Source organism: Lepidochelys olivacea (genome assembly GCF_965140295.1).
Source record: "Lepidochelys olivacea isolate rLepOli2 genome assembly, chromosome: 3".
NCBI classification, from domain to species: domain Eukaryota; kingdom Metazoa; phylum Chordata; order Testudines; family Cheloniidae; genus Lepidochelys; species Lepidochelys olivacea.
Genome location: NC_140413.1, coordinates 116418704 through 116435403, shown reverse-complemented (window position 1 = coordinate 116435403; position 16700 = coordinate 116418704). Strand labels below are relative to the sequence as shown.

The following is a 16700-nucleotide window of genomic DNA, read 5'->3' as shown; positions in this document are numbered from 1 at the left end:
GTTAATGGGGAGAAACTCTAGGTAAAGGGGAAAGGATGCTTGGCATGTCCTGGAATTTTACAGTGTCCTAGGACCCAAAATTATGTTTGCATCATTCTTGTTGCTGATGCAATAATGGCATTTGTGGAAAATGGCAAGATAATTCTTGCAAAAGACTAGATGATGGAAGTAATCCTCAGAAGCGACTTCAAAACTTCTTCAGCTGCCCCCACGGCTCTCTAGCAACCACCAGTTTTACTGAGCCAAAATATTTATATTTAAAATGATATAAAATGCTTGCATCTCCAGATCTATGATGAATTCAAGTAAGTTGATACAATAGAAGATATTCCTGGCTGTCATAATTATACCAGTTTATCTGTGGATTTCTTAAAGCTGCCAGCAAGAGTCATGGCAGCAAACTCAATGTCCAGGCACTAACTCTGGCTTCTGACCTGGGCAGCAAATTATTCATAGCAAATCCTCTGTGCCTTAAAAATCTGAGGAGGAAATGATTGATAAGGTGGTGGCTGACAATGTAGATAAGCCATAGTGTGAGCTATCTACTCTAATGAAGCCCTCAAAGGACTACAAGCTCTCCTACAAGCTCAAAGGATGACAAGCTCTCGTACAAAGGTAGAAGATCCTTTCATTCTTAACCCAAGGAGAGACTCTTCACATTCCAGGGGCAGAATCTGTGCACAAAACACCAGTAGAAGACTAGATTCAGTAACAGGATATATCCCTCATTAGTGTGACTGTTCAAGGGCCTGTTTCTTCCAAAAATAGGCAGGATATCTCACTTAAGTTTAGGGACCCTGTCAACTTCAGACACATGGATACCCTCACCGCTGTTATCTATTTCCCATTTAGCTTTGACAGGCAACGAGAAGTATCAAACTGTCTTGAAGAAATTGTGCTCCTCTTAGATCTGGGGCAATCGAGCCTTCCTCTCAAGACTCTACTCCATATTTTTCATAAGAGAAAGATTAGGAGTTTGGGGATGTCCTTGTTAGGAGGAGGATGAAATTCAGGATGGAGACTCCAGTGCCACTTTCACTGCAGTCTCTTGCAGAGACCTTCTTACATCATTGTAATTGTTCCAGATTTATACAGGCTCCAAGTATTTATTCAAACTTAATTTAATTTTCCTTGGTGTGAAAATTGGGTGTGAAATTTTGTGAAAACTGTTGGTTCATGTCGTGATTTCCAAAGGGTTGGAAATACTGCATAATATAACTTTTCATGGTATTTAAGTGAATTTACCTCTTGTCTCATCCAAAAGCAAGAGCCAAGAAAAGCAGAGATCCATGAACATTTAAAACAAAAACAGGAAATGGTTACTAAACTTTTCCAGAACCTAAATATGGTTTGGCTTTATGTTGTCCTCAAGTTTAGAGTGAAGGTTCTGTTGATTCTTAATCTGTCTGAAATATTTCACACATTCCTAAAAACTGAAATCTGTTTCCTGACTGACTACATTTTATATTTATATTTTCTTCCACTGATATATTATTGTAGAATTGTTGATGAATGCTAGGCTAATAGGAAGTACAAATAATATACTGAGAGAGATCCTCAAATTGTGTAAATTGTCATAGCTGATCTGAAATAAATGACAATTATGACAATTTATACCACCTGAAGATATGACCCATAAAGTATTACAAAGATATTGCAAACAGATAGGAAATTGGGGTAGGGTAGTCACATTTTAGGGCTATGAATGTTTTTAGTTTTTCTCTAAATACAAAGCAAAAGCGTGGTCCTAAATGACCTGGTGGTGTATGGGTTTTGCATTACAGACAATTATCATGTGTTACAAAAAATACCCCAAATGTAAATTAACCCGGTTCAGCTATTGCCTATTTCAATGTTGTCCATAAATATAGATTGAGAAGATGTTAAGCACTGTGGGTGATTGTGTCCAATACAAAGAAGAAGTAAAAAGTGCTCTAGAAGAACTAATTACCAACTCAAAAGAAGCCCAAGTAGAGGCTGAAAAAATCTTAGATACAGAAAGCTTATTACAGGCTCAACAACTGCTTTTGCATCATCAGGTAGGACAACTGGGCATACCCAGATTTGATATGTTATGTGGCGTTTGTGTCATTGACAAGCATAGAGTGTTTGTGTGGCTTCTCCTATAGTGTACTGCAGTGTATTTAATATGACAACATCAGGTAAAAAGTATAGCCCCAGCATAGGGAAATAGTGCCTCTGTACGAGTGCTCGGGTAGCCACGTTATGCTGATGGGAGAGAGCTCTCCCATCGACAAAATAAAATCAGCTCAACGAGCGACATAGCACTGTGCACATGAGCGCTTATGCTGGCAAAACTTATGTCGCTGGGGGTGTGTGTTTTTTTCAGACTCCTGAGCAAGAAAAGTGCTAATGTAGACATGGCCTAAGTGATTCTAGTTTATAATGATGTCATTTATTTTGTCTTGAAATAAAGAGACCTTTATTTTCAAACCTGGGTGCCCTAAATAAAAATAGCCAGATTTTCAGTGGAGATGAGCACTTGCAGCTCTTGTTGAATTCACTTGAGTTCCAGACCTTCTGAAAATCAGACCATTTTTATTTAGGTGCCAAAGTTTGAAATTTTTGACAAGTGCACTCTACAAGTATTACTATTTTTAAAGGCTAAGATTCTGATCTGATCGTTGTGAGCATAATTGGAGGAATTATTTACACCAGTCATTTTTTCCAGTACTGTGCCTCCAGTAACAGAATTTGGTTTTATGACATTATATTGCCATGGTTCAATTAACCCAATGTTTGAATTTGCACAATTAATATTTTTAATATTGTGGAGCAGATTCTGCCTTAACTTACACGAGTGTATGTAACTGAAAGCAGAATTTGTCCTTAATATTCTGGCTGGGTATGTATGTAAAACTATAAAAAACTGTTTTGTGTAGTTTACATTAATTGATACGTAATGCAAGATGTCATATTTTCACCAAATCAGGTGCTGACTGCAGTAACAGGTTCTTATTTTCACTGATTGCAGGTAAACAGAATTAAAAACAGGTGTTTTTTTAATCTTAACAGACAGTGGACCCAGTTATGCAGTAGTTACACATATCACTGTTTTCAGTCATAACAACAAGTACTACTACTAGTACTAGTCATAAATAAAGGTTGGGGGTTGTGTTCTGTCACAGACTGTAGAACAAGGCTGTATTGTGTAACAGTCACTCTGGGGCTTCCTAACTAAGAATCACATTATTGTCATTGTCGGTGCACGGTGTAAATGGTGTTTATTAACCTGTGTTTCTGCACAGTTGGATGTGCCTTGTTGTCTAACCAGAGGATGCTGTGTTGTAGCTCTGATTCTGTACAGCGCGTGTCATATTTGTAATAACTACATCTGTGTAATAGTTGCTGTGTGTGCTGGTGTTTTAAGGCTCCGCAAACCTGAGCCAATCTGAGAGAGGCAGGAGGAGGAGCACTACTCACAGGGACTTGGCAGGTTTATGCTTGCAGAAGCCAGGAAGAGTCATGGGTGAAATTTTCGCCCTATCCTGTCCCCTGTATGGCAGATGGGGGAAGTGGTACAAGTGGGGTCTTTAAAAGCCCTGGAACTGGCCAGAAGAGAACTGAGACAGACAGCTGCAGGCTGCCTTCTGAGGATTCCTTCACAAACCCCAGCAAAGGGACATGTAAAGGCAGGGCAGAAAAGGTGGGAGAGTAGCACTGTATGTAAGGGAGCAGTATGACTGCTGAGAGCTCCGGTACGAAACTACAGAAAAACCTGAGTGTCTCTGGATTAAGTTTAGAAGTGTGAGCAACAAGAGTGATGTAGTGGTGGGAGTCTGCTATAGACCACCGGACCAGGGGGATGAGGTGGATGAGGCTTTCTTCCTGCAGCTCGCGGAAGCTACTAGATCGCATGCCCTGGTTCTCATGGGTGACTTTAATTTTCCTGATATCTGCTGGGAGAGCAATACAGCAGTGCATAGACAATCCAGGAAGTTTTTGGAAAGCATAGGGGACAATTTCCTGGCGCAAGTGCTAGAGGAGCCAACTAGGGGGGGAGCTTTTCTTGACCTGCTGCTCACAAACCGGGAAGAATTAGTGGGGGAAGCAAAAGTGGACGGGAATCTGGGAGGCAGTGACCATGAGTTGGTTCAGTTCAGGATCCTGACACAGGGAAGAAAGGTAAGCAGCAGGATACAGACCCTGGACTTCAGGAAAGCAGACTTTGACTCCCTCAGGGAACGGATGGGAAGGATCCCCTGTGGGATTAACATGAAGGGGAAAGGAGTCCAGGAGAGTTGGCTGTATTTCAAGGAATCCCTGTTGAGGTTACAGGGACAAACCATCCCGATGTGTCGAAAGAATAGTAAATATGGCAGGCGACCAGCTTGGCTTAACGGTGAAATCCTAGCAGATCTTAAGCATAAAAAAGAAGCTTACAAGAAGTGGAAGGTTGGACATATGACCAGGGAAGAGTATAAAAATATTGCTCGGGCATGTAGGAATGAAATTAGGAGGGCCAAATCGCACCTGGAGCTGCAGCTAGCGAGAGATGTCAAGAGTAACAAGAAGGGTTTCTTCAGGTATGCTGGCAACAAGAAGAAAGCCAAGGAAAGTGTGGGCCCCTTAATGAATGAGGGAGGCAACCTAGTGACAGAGGATGTGGAAAAAGCTAATGTACTCAATGCTTTTTTTGCCTCTGTCTTCACGAACAAGGTCAGTTCCCAGACTGCTGCGCTGGGCATCACAACATGGGGAATAGATGGCCAGCCCTCTGTGGAGAAAGAGGTGGTTAGGGACTATTTAGAAAAGCTGGACGTGCACAAGTCCATGGGGCCGGACGAGTTGCATCCGAGAGTGCTAAAGGAACTGGCGGCTGTGATTGCAGAGCCATTGGCCATTATCTTTGAAAACTCGTGGCAAACTGGGGAAGTCCCGGATGACTGGAAAAAGGCTAATGTAGTGCCCATCTTTAAAAAAGGGAAGAAGGAGGATCCTGGGAACTACAGGCCAGTCAGCCTCACTTCAGTCCCCGGAAAAATCATGGAGCAGGTCCTCAAGGAATCAATCCTGAAGCATTTACATGAGAGGAAAGTGATCAGGAACAGTCAGCATGGATTCACCAAGGGAAGGTCATGCCTGACTAATCTAATCGCCTTCTGTGATGAGATTACTGGTTCTGTGGATGAAGGGAAAGCAGTGGATGTATTGTATCTTGACTTTAGCAAAGCTTTTGACACGGTCTCCCACAGTATTCTTGTCAGCAAGTTAAAGAAGTATGGGCTGGATGAATGCACTGTAAGGTGGGTAGAAAGTTGGCTAGATTGTCAGGCTCAACGGGTAGTGATCAATGGCTCCATGTCTAGTTGGCAGCCGGTGTCAAGTGGAGTGCCCCAGGGGTCGGTCCTGGGGCCGGTTTTGTTCAATATCTTCATAAATGATCTGGAGGATGGTGTAGATTGCACTCTCAGCAAATTTGCGGATGATACTAAATTGGGAGGAGTGGTAGATACGCTGGAGGGCAGGGATAGGATACAGAGGGACCTAGATAAATTGGAGGATTGGGCCAAAAGAAATCTGATGAGGTTCAATAAGGATAAGTGCAGGGTTCTGCACTTAGGATGGAAGAACCCAATGCACAGCTACAGACTAGGGACCGAATGGCTAGGCAGCAGTTCTGCGGAAAAGGACCTAGGGGTGACAGTGGACGAGAAGCTGGATATGAGTCAGCAGTGTGCCCTTGTTGCCAAGAAGGCCAATGGCATTTTGGGATGTATAAGTAGGGGCATAGCGAGCAGATCGAGGGACGTGATCGTCCCCCTCTGTTCGACATTGGTGAGGCCTCATCTGGAGTACTGTGTCCAGTTTTGGGCCCCACACTACAAGAAGGATGTGGATAAATTGGAGAGAGTCCAGCGAAGGGCAACAAAAATGATTAGGGGTCTGGAACACATAGCTTATGAGGAGAGGCTGAGGGAACTGGGATTGTTTAGTCTGCAGAAGAGAAGAATGAGGGGGGATTTGGTAGCTGCTTTCAACTACCTGAGAGGTGGTTCCTGAGAGGATGGTTCTAGACTATTCTCAGTGGTGGAAGAGGACAGGACAAGGAGTAATGGTCTCAAGTTGCAGTGGGGGAGGTTTAGGTTGGATATTAGGAAAAACTTTTTCACTAGGAGGGTGGTGAAATACTGGAATGCGTTGCCTAGGGAGGTGGTGGAATCTCCTTTCTTAGAAGTTTTTAAGGTCAGGCTTGACAAAGCCCTGGCTGGGATGATTTAATTGGGGATGGGTCCTGCTTTTGAGCAGGGGGTTGGACTAGATGACCTCCTGAGGTCCCTTCCAACCCTGATATTCTATGATTCTATGATTCTATGTAGGAGGCAGGGCTGGAGGTGGGTGGGACACCCATATGCAAGGGGGTGGAGCTTTGGCATTTGCTGTTTTCTCACTGTGTGGGTGTACAGTGTGCTTCCCTCAGTGCTGCTCTGCATCTGGCGAGTGGCACAGAGAAGGAGCAGGGCTACTGCCATATCCACACCACAACCAAAGGTGCTCTGGAGCCTGGGGGTAGTGAAGCAGAATGAGCCAGCCTCCAGCCATTACTCACTACTTTGCAGCCAGCTTAGGGGTGCCTCCTGTGGGGGTGCACAAGTGGGACAAAAAGGCTCCATGTGTCCTCACCCTCTGACCATACTTCTATTCAGGGAGGAGATAGTGCAGCCCTTTGTCTATTATACCCCTTGTATAGATATACACATACAGAAAACTGTGAGTGTGTTTCTGGTGTGCCTGTTTTCAACACTGAACTAAGAAACATTTAAATTTGTATCAATCCTCCTGAATAAATGCTTCTAGCAAAGGACAAAGAGGCTCTGTGCAAAGAGGCAAGATGTGCAACAGCAGATTGCGCGAGCTAAGCAGCTGCAGATCGAAGGAGGACTGCCTAGCACAGTGCAAGAAGATTTACAGAAGCTGGAAGGTACATTAGAAAACATGCAGCAGAATATGGAGAAACGGGAAGAAAAATTACAGGTGAGTGTTCTGCATGTAACATTACAGAAATGAGTATCCTGTATTCTATTTTCCCAGTTTTTCATGTAATTTAGTTAAAGGGTTGACAACTTTCTACTTCTTCCAGTAGTAACAGGTCAATGCCCTTTTCTTTAATTTGCTCTTGTATCCGTCTGATGAGAGGTGCGTTTGCTCCACATTTTAACATTTTTAACAAACTTGTGATCAGTTTCTCACCTTTGAAACTTAGTATGTGGGAACTTCACAGTCAGAACCCATCCATCCCTCCTGATACTTTTCTCTCCGTGTTTGAGCCAAATGTGGGAACTCTTATGGATTATACTACATCATTTAATTTTTTACTAGCTTGTAGCTCAGTCCTAATTGACAATGTTAATTCTCATTTAATAGACAAAATGCCTATGAATTAGCTTTTAGATGGGGATTATGTGGCACATTTATTCATGAAGGATGACACTGCACTGTAGTGAAATTATTTAGGTTGCATTCAATAATAATACCTATCACATATACAGCACTGCACAAACAGTTAAGCCTCACAGCTGCCATATGAAATATCCTAATTTCACAGATGGGAAAACAGAGGCACAGAGAAGTGAGCTGTAGCTCACAAAAGCTTATGCTCGAATAAATTTGTTAGTCTCTAAGGTGCCACAAGTACTCCTTTTTTTTAGAGAAATTAAATGACTCACAGAGCAAATCACTGACTCCCTCCTGATTCCCAACCCTAAACTCAATTCACCAGACTACACCCTCCCTTCAGATTTTACTGCTCAAGGGTGATCATGCCATTGGATTTGTCACTTTGCTTGGAGGCTTAAAGACACCACAGTTATTTCCTGTGTTATGATAGGTTAAAACTATATGATTGACATTGCAGAGTATTAGAAGACGTCTTAATTGTAATTATTGGTGGAAGCAAATTAGGATATTTCTAAAAGGGCCCACCTTCTCCCAATTTTTAATAGGGGCTTGAGTTTATTTCAGAAACTTGACATTTCAAGGAAATATTCATTACACTGAAGATACTAGGTTGGGTTCCAAACTTGGAGTAGCTAATAATCAAATGCCACATGTTAACCAAAATTTATATTAGATAAACAGAACAGATAGCTCTTATATTCAGCTTGGTATTAATATAATTACCTTTTTGCCTGTGTAGTTTTTTTTCACCAAAACGTTTTCTAATTCTATAGGTATCATTGAGCAGAGATCCAGTCCTTCCACCTTTACTTATATAGCCTTGAGGCTTTAGTAGGTTCAGATTTATGCTTAAAATCCAGAGAGAAACTAGAAACAAGTACTAGAGAGAACTGTGCTTTTCTATACAACAGAACAGAACATGTGCCAGGGACCAACCAGACCTTAACTGTCTCCTAGATGGTTGTGTCTGTAGCTGGGGTTCTGAGAGGGAAAAAAATGATGTGTTTTGCATTTAGGTCTGTAACCTTTGACCTCCTTCAGTAATTTATAACCAAACTCTTTTCTGTTGTTGTCTTTTTTATGTGTAGGTCACAGTAAACAAATGGGAGCAGTTTGAAAGAGACAAAGAAACAGTAGTCAAATATCTTAAGCAAGCAAGCTCTGCACTTGAACGCATCTTAAGCTTTAGCAGTTTAGAGAGCCTCTCATCAGAACTGGATCAGACAAAGGTATAAATGCCACTGTGTAAAGTAGTGGAATTGTGACAATGCTCTGTCTTATTTATTAATAAGTCATGTGAAAAGTTGTTTTTTGATCTCTGTATGGTTCTCCATGAATGAGAGAGACCAGGTAGGTGAGGTCATATCTTTTAATGGACCTACTTCTGTTGGTGGAGGGGACAAACTTTTGAGCTATAACTCTTTCAAGCTCCCATTAATGTCTGTGGAAGCTGTGCATGCAGGTTGGAGACAAAATAGTGCCTTCAGCAGTTAAATTATAATTTCACCACTGAAATGAATATATCTGCCAGTGAAGCACATATATGGAGAGTAAAGTAGTTGCCTGAGCTTTACTATTTTACTCAATACAAGTATTATAAATATAAGGGTAGATATAAACAAAAATATTCACTTTCCTGCTACGCTGCCTGGAGATCAGGTAGCTGATATGTGTTTCTTCTTTACAGTGTGCACAGCAACAGCCTGTTATTGCAAGTAATTTTGAAGTCAGTAGACCTCAAAAGTTGATTTTTTTTCTCACATTCAGCATAACACTAGTTAACTTCCTTTTTCTTTCTCTCACTCCTCTTTCCGTTTTCTTTCTACTCTTCCTCTGGTGTTGACAACACAACTCATATTATCTAAAGCCCGATCCTTTTCCTATTTTGATGTCAATCAGAGCTTTGGTACTGACTTTAAATGGGGGCAGGTTCAGGCCCATAGTGCTTGCTTTTTTTCCTAGCTAAGTGTATTGTTTTTCCTCAATGCTTATACCTTTCCCTGTTGACAATGATGCCAAATTGTATCTAAATCTGGTCAATCTAGCAATCCACCATTATCTTGTATGAAAGGAAATAATGCTAAAGAGAGAAAAAAACGAAGCTAAAAGCTACATAAAGCTATACATCCACCTGTATATTTAGGAGTTATAGCATCCAAAAGATATTAAATGCAAAGACTATCCTAGACACACTGCCCTCTGCAATTTCAATAGTAAAACTGCTTCACAGTGCGTCTAGTACACTGATTTTTAACTGAGTGCATTGAAATATTATTGTCATATCATATCAAACTAGGTTCTTGCCTTAGTTTGATTGGAATAGTTAACTAAAATGAGCATTTGTTAATGGAAATGTGAAAATAAAAAGGTTCTGAGTTCTTACACATACCACAAATAAATATGAATAATCATGGGAACAGCTTCTCTCCCCACAGGGGAAGAAAAAACAATAATTTTAGGATCAGGAAATGTAAAACATTTTTTTTTATAATAACTATGATGCCTCTTTACAGGAACTTGCTAAACAGACTATAGCCATTGCAGCACAGGCTGAGAATCTTGTGAAGAACTCCTCTGAGATACAGCTGGGCTCAAAGAACAAGCAATCCCTTCAACAGCAGGCCAAGTCAATCCAGGAACAAGTGAAAAAAGTGGAAGTTACCCTTGAAGAAGAGTATGTTCTTAACAAGTCCTAGTATTTCCTCTGGCATAAGAATGTAGCTGATTTTTACATAACATTGTCAACATTTCAAGTTAAGTCTCAAAGGGCACTGTAAATTTCAGCTTTCCATGGGATAATAACCAGGAGAATAGTACTAACCATTGTCGAGAACACAAATACCTACCAATAAAGAAAATAGTGGCTTGATAATACAAAGTAACTACCATGATTCCAGGCATTTTAACAGATAGAATTTTTTTTTTCTAAGCCACAGGCCCAATCTTGTGAATTAATCATGTTCTTCAGGCACTAGAGCCTTTTTAAAGCTATACCGTTACCATGCTTGTCTCACATTTTTCCTACCTTTTCCACAGGAATATGTCAAGAAGTGCCTTTATCTTAGTGAATGCCCCAATTTGATTTTCACTGGCAATGCAATAAGTATTTCTGCTCTTGAAAATAAGAAAAGGTTTGCCAAAATTCGGGTAAAAATGGAAAGATCAAGATCCATGGAAATACTGAGAAAATCCTGAAAAATAAATGTGACATTTTGCATTTATATAAATATAATGCATTTTCACAAGTTGTGAATATTTCATTTGGGCAGTGACATTTAGTGAAACTCTGTTTTGGTAGATTCACATATTTCTGGATGTTAGTACCAAAAACTCTTATCAAGCCCAGCTATGGGGGCCTGAGTACAGGTGAAGCTGGCATTCAGTGTCAAACAATATTGGTTGCACCATGTTGTGATCTCAACAATTTCTTTAGAATTTAAGTAGGACTGTCAAGTGATTTAAAAAATTAATCGTGATTAATCAAGTGATTCAAAAATTAAACACGCAATTCATCATGCGATTAATCGCACTATTAAAAAATAATGGAATGCCATTTATTTTAATATTTTTAGATGTTTTCTACATTTTCAAATATATTGATTTCAATTATAACAGAATAGAAAGTGTACAGTGCTCACTTTATATTTATTTTTATTACAAATATTTGCACTGTAAAAAACAAAAGAAATAGTATTTTTCAATTCACCTAATACAAGTACTGTAGTGCAATCTCTTTATCATGGAAGTTGAACTTACAAATGTAGAATTATGTACAGAAAATAACTGTATTCAGAAATAAAACAAAACTTTTCAAGCCTACAAGTCCACTCACTTATATTTCTTGTTCAGCCAATCGCTCAGAAAACAAATTTGTTTATATTTGCAGGAGATAATGTTGCCCGCTTCTTGTTCACAATGTCACCTGAAAGTGAGAACAGGCATTCTCATGGTGCTGTTGTAGCCGGCATCGCAAGATATTTACGTGCCAGATGTGCTAAAGATTTATATGTCCCTTTATGCTTCAACCATCATTCCAGGGGATGTGTCCATGCTGATGACGGGTTCTGCTCAATACCAATCCAAAGCAGTGCAGACCGACGCATATTCATTTTCATCATCATCTGACTCAGGTGCCACCGCTTTTTTGGTGGTTCGGGTTCTGTAGTTTCTGCATCGGAGTGTTTCTCTTTTTTAAGACTTCTGAAAGCATACTCTACACTAGTGGTTCTCCAAGTGGGTCCGCTGTTCAGGGAAAGCCCCTGGCAGGCCGGATTAGTTTGTTTACCTGCCGCGTCCTCAGGTTAGGCTGATCGCGGTTCCCACTGGCCGCGGTTTGCTGCTCCAGGTCAATGGGGGCTGTGGGAAGGGCGGCCGGCAGGTCCCTTGGCCCACTTCGCTTCCTGCAGCCCCCATTGGCCTGGAGCAGTGAACCGCGGCCAGTGGGTGCCGCGATCAGCCGAACCTGCGGATGCGGCAGGTAAACAAACCGGTCCGGCGCACCAGGGGCTTTCCCTGAACAAGCGGCGGACTGTTTTGGAGAACCACTGCTCTATACCTCATCCCTCTCAGGTTTTGGAAGGCACTTCCGATTCTTAAACCTTATGTCGAGAGCTGTAGCTATCTTTCGAAATCTCACATTGGTATCTTCTTTGTGTTTTGTCAAATCTGCAGCGAAAGTGTTCTTAAAATGAACAAACGTGCTGAGTCATTATCCAGAAATACTATAACATGCAATATATGGCAGAATGCGGGAGAAAAAGAGCCAGAGACATACAGTTCTTCCCCCAAAGAGTCTAGTCACAAATTTAATTAACTCATTCTTTTTTCAATGAGTGTCATCAGCATGGAAGCATGTGCTCTGGAATGGTGGCCGAAGTATGAAGGGGCATACGAATGTTTAGCATATCTAGCACATAAATACCTTGCAGTGCCAGCTACAAAATACCTTGCAGTGCCATGCAAACACCTGTTCTCACTCTCTGGTGACATTGTACATAAGAAGTGGGCATCATTATCTCTCGTAAATGTAAACAAACTTGTTTTTCTGAGTGATTGGCTGAACGAGAAGTAGGACTGAGTGGACTTGCAGGCTCTAAAGTTTTGCATTGTTTTGTTTTTGAGAACAGATATGTAACCAAAAAGAATCTACATTTGTAAGTTACACTTTCATGATAAAGACATTGTACTACAGTACTTGTATGAGGTGAATTGAAAAATACTGTTTCTTTTGTTTATCATTTTTACAGTGCAAATATTTCTAATCAAAAGTAATAATATAAAGTGATCACTATACACTTTGTATTCTGTGTTGTAATTGAAATCAATATATTTGAAAATGTAGAAACACATGAAAAATATTTAATAAATTTCTATTGGTATTCTATTGTTTAACAGTGTAATTAAAACTGCAATTAGTAGCAATTAAATTTTTAATCGGGATTAATTTTTTTTAGTTAATCGCATGAGCTAACTGCGATTAATCAACAGCCCTACATTTAAGCTTTCATTAAACATATGCATTTCTGAGCATAGTGTACCAGATCCTCAGCTAGTACAAATCTGTGTTGCTCCATTTACTTCAGTGGAACTACGATGATTTATCCAGTTGATCCACTGGTTGTAAAGATAAACTTCCAAGTACATCCCAGTCCCATGCTGCCTTACTGGAGTTACCCTTGGGTTGAATTTGCCCCAGTTGTTCCAAGAAGTAAGATCTGTTCCTGTCCATCTCAGTGGTTGCCTAACCAAAGGCAACTGAAATGCCAACATTGTTGGCTATTTCATTATTGATCATTATCCAGCTACTCTGAAATTTTGGGAAGAGCTTGATTATAGTTCAACTGCTTTTTCTTCTCAGTGTGAATCCTGATCCCAACAGCTACTATAGCATGTATTTAGCTATTAGCAATTTCATTCTTTATACACTCCCTCACTAAAATGTGTGAAATACTATAGTCATTTATTGTCAAATAGTCTGTCATTTTCTACTTAATAATTGACTTGCTAGTGTGATTTTTACCACCATCATTGAGCAGGCCACCATTGTCCTTTGATTCAAAAGACTCTGAGTAGCCCCTTACTGCCAGTGATATATATTCATTTTTGTTTTTAATAATGTGGCATCATTTTATAAAGCCTTGCAGAAAGCTAGACAGTTTGGCCATATTCCCATGCAGCCTAGGTTTGGAATAGATTTTCATTTGGAAGTAAAATCATGTAATATGTCTGTGGTACTGTGATAGAACAGGGCTTCTTTACCCAATAGCCATAACTTCTTCCTGCAAAACATGCATGCCTGTATAGCTGGACATTAGAATGAGATGAACCTGCAAAACATGTATTTTACATTGAAGTGAATATTTTGCATATACGGTCATGGGGTGGCTCATGCACATTGCAGAATAGCAGTGCCAGCAGTTAGAAATGTTGCCCCATAGATATGTATTGAAGATGTCCTCCTAAACACAGCAGGTCTCACACACTGCTCTTCTATGGGAAAACCTTCAGGAGGAGAAAAAAGAATAGCAGCTCTGCATGGTCAGCTACACAGCAAAACTGACACACATTCTTTTTGTGCACATAGATTTGTAGCTGAGCAGAGGGGACAGAGAGATGTCCTTGAAATACTGCAGATCTCAAGGAATCATAAGGAAATCATACCCCAGTTGCTCAGTGTTCTGATTCCTGTATTCTGATCCCCAGCCCTCTTCCTCCTGGCATCATGATACGTATTGCCACCTTATCTGAGTGTAATGCCGACAAACCCTTGTCACCGTTGGCTGGGATCAAACCTGGTACCTCTGGAGTTTAATGCATGACCCTTTCCCGCCTGAGCTAAAAAATGCATACCTCTTAGCTAAGACTGTAGCAGGCTCATCAGTCTAGAGCTGGTCTAGCTGTCACTAGAGGGGGACAGAGTGCCACACCAAGCAAACATGGGTTACATACTTCTTCTAGCTGGAGATGCACATCCTGAGCTTCAGAGACTTCCCAGTTAATATTCTGGATGAGCCCCCACTTGTAACACTGACAGACTCTGGTCGTCATCAGCTGAGATCAAACCTGGGACCACTGGAGCTTAATGCATGACCTTCTACTGCCTGACAAAAAGACAAACCTCTCTTAGCCAAGGCAGAAGCCGGTTAATTACTCACTAGCTGGTCTAGCTGCCACTAGAGGAGGCAGAGTGCCACACCAAGCTGGCCTGGGTTTCATAAGCACTGTCATATTCTTTGAGAGGAGCAGAAGCTATGGCCAAGGAGTTACTTTTGGTATACCCAGTGGGGGGTGTATGAGAGAAAGGAGAAGGGTGCTTCTTGTGTGAAGCCTTGGACCCGAACCAAGCACAATCTCTTCCTGTTTTAACACATCTAAAATGTACATTTATGGGCAAAAAAATATTTTGGACCAAGCTCAGGCTTCATCAGTTTTCTGTTCTTTCACTTGATGTTAACTCTTTGCTTGAGAAAAAAAACAGCTACTTGCAAGGTTGGCAGATTGTTGTTTATAGCACAAGAGAATAAAACAGTCAGTCCTCACTGATCACATGCAGAGCTACAGTATACTGGTCTTAGCCATTTTGCTGTAAAATAATTCAGACCCCTTTATTTTTAGGATCTGGTACAGCCATATAATGTTTATATTGCACACAATATTGTGTGTATATGGTGCCTGGATTGTTTTTCTTTGTTATTTCTTGCTTTCATGTATTCCTTGATACACAGATTTTACACTTACTCATATTGTGTGTACCACTATTGAGATTAATGGAATTGTGCAAAGTCCGATCTGACTTTGATCCAAAAGACACATGTACGTTCTCTAAAAACATTTTTTTGAAAATACAAACTGCCTGTAATTTGGATAAGTAGTATTTTTAATTAGACCTCGAAAGAAAAGTTTCACTATATTAAACTGTTTATTTTCTCTACTTAATTTGGTTAATTTTAGTATTAAAACCATGGAAATGGTGAAAAGCAAGTGGGATCATTTTGGCAATAATTTTGAAGCTCTGTCCATCTGGATAACTGAAAAAGAAAAAGAACTGGATACCCTGGAAACATCATCATCTCCCTTGGATATGCAAACCAGCCAAATGAAGGTGATTGGTTCACATGTTACATTAAGCATTAAAACCTTGTTTCTCTCTCTCTCTCTCTCTCTCTCTCTCTCTCTCTCTCTCTCTTTCCCTAGTGGCTGCAAGGGCGAGGAACAGACATTTGACTCGAGTTTCAGAGCCACAATGATGTAAAGATGTTACACTTTGTATACAAATATATCAAGCTCAAAGATTTGGCAAGAGCTAAAGGAAAAACATTATAGGCTGGTTTCTCTGTTAGTGGCTATTTATACCTACAAAGCCTTCATTGTATGTAATATTAAAACATTTTAATGAATGCATAGTTTTTTTCTTTTTTTGGGTGAAGCTCACTGACTTACCAAATAGTCATGTAGCATGTTTATACAAAGTGTAGAAAGCCTTTGTATTGTAAAATGTACATCAGTCAGTGGCTATAGCACCTTATTTTATAGCACCTGATGTTCTGTGTGTCTTTTATGCTGAAATAATAAAGGAACTAGTGTGCTCACTAGCTTGTGCACCCATAGACCTTTATTGCTACAGTATTTACAGAATTCCAAATTGTCTGTACAGTATTGTAGGTACACATTTTCTCCTAGTTCATTTATTGGCCTCAGAGATGCCTAGTACCTCCAAAAGCTGCATTTAGTCAAAAATACGCTGTCAGTTCCAAGGATCACTTTACATCACCCTTCAAAATATAATAGGTATGTCTTCTCAACCTTCATGTGCTCATGGGTGCAAAGTTCCCAAAATGTAATTTTCTATAAACCCTTTAACTCTGCAATGGCTTGCAGTTAGGCTGCTGCAGGCTGTTGCAATATATTTTGAAAGGTTCCCAAGTCAGATTTGATTCAGGTGACTGGAAGAGTTTCTTGACAGAATATTAATTTCTGAAGTTGTGATCATATTAACATATACTAAATAAATAAAATCATCTATCTCTTGGTTGCAGCGGTGAAAAATAGAACACTGCTTGAATTCTTGCCTTGTCATTAAAGCAATGTTTCTAAAAAACTCAAGAGTAAAATTAATATCTCTGTGTTTTTCACAGAGATACATTAAATCATACATCCCTATTTGTTAGCAGCTACTAGATAGAACCCCAATGTTCAATGACTCTGATGGAGAAAATTGAGCACATCTGAATTACACATGACATGTTATAATTTAGAAGCTATGTCCCTGAACTGGTTATTCT

General features: G+C 40.2%; 1 protein-coding gene across 1 annotated transcript in view; it reads left to right on the top strand.

Annotated features, from left to right (window-relative positions):
- Positions 1 to 16700, top strand: part of SYNE1 (spectrin repeat containing nuclear envelope protein 1) — a 503778-nt gene that overhangs the window by 192472 nt on the left and 294606 nt on the right. The window contains exons 28-32 of the mRNA XM_084624934.1: positions 1872 to 2039; positions 6820 to 6996; positions 8508 to 8648; positions 9933 to 10093; positions 15370 to 15666. Of these exons, the coding sequence (XP_084481060.1) occupies positions 1872 to 2039; positions 6820 to 6996; positions 8508 to 8648; positions 9933 to 10093; positions 15370 to 15666 (944 nt within the window). The remainder of the gene's footprint in view (positions 1 to 1871; positions 2040 to 6819; positions 6997 to 8507; positions 8649 to 9932; positions 10094 to 15369; positions 15667 to 16700) is intronic.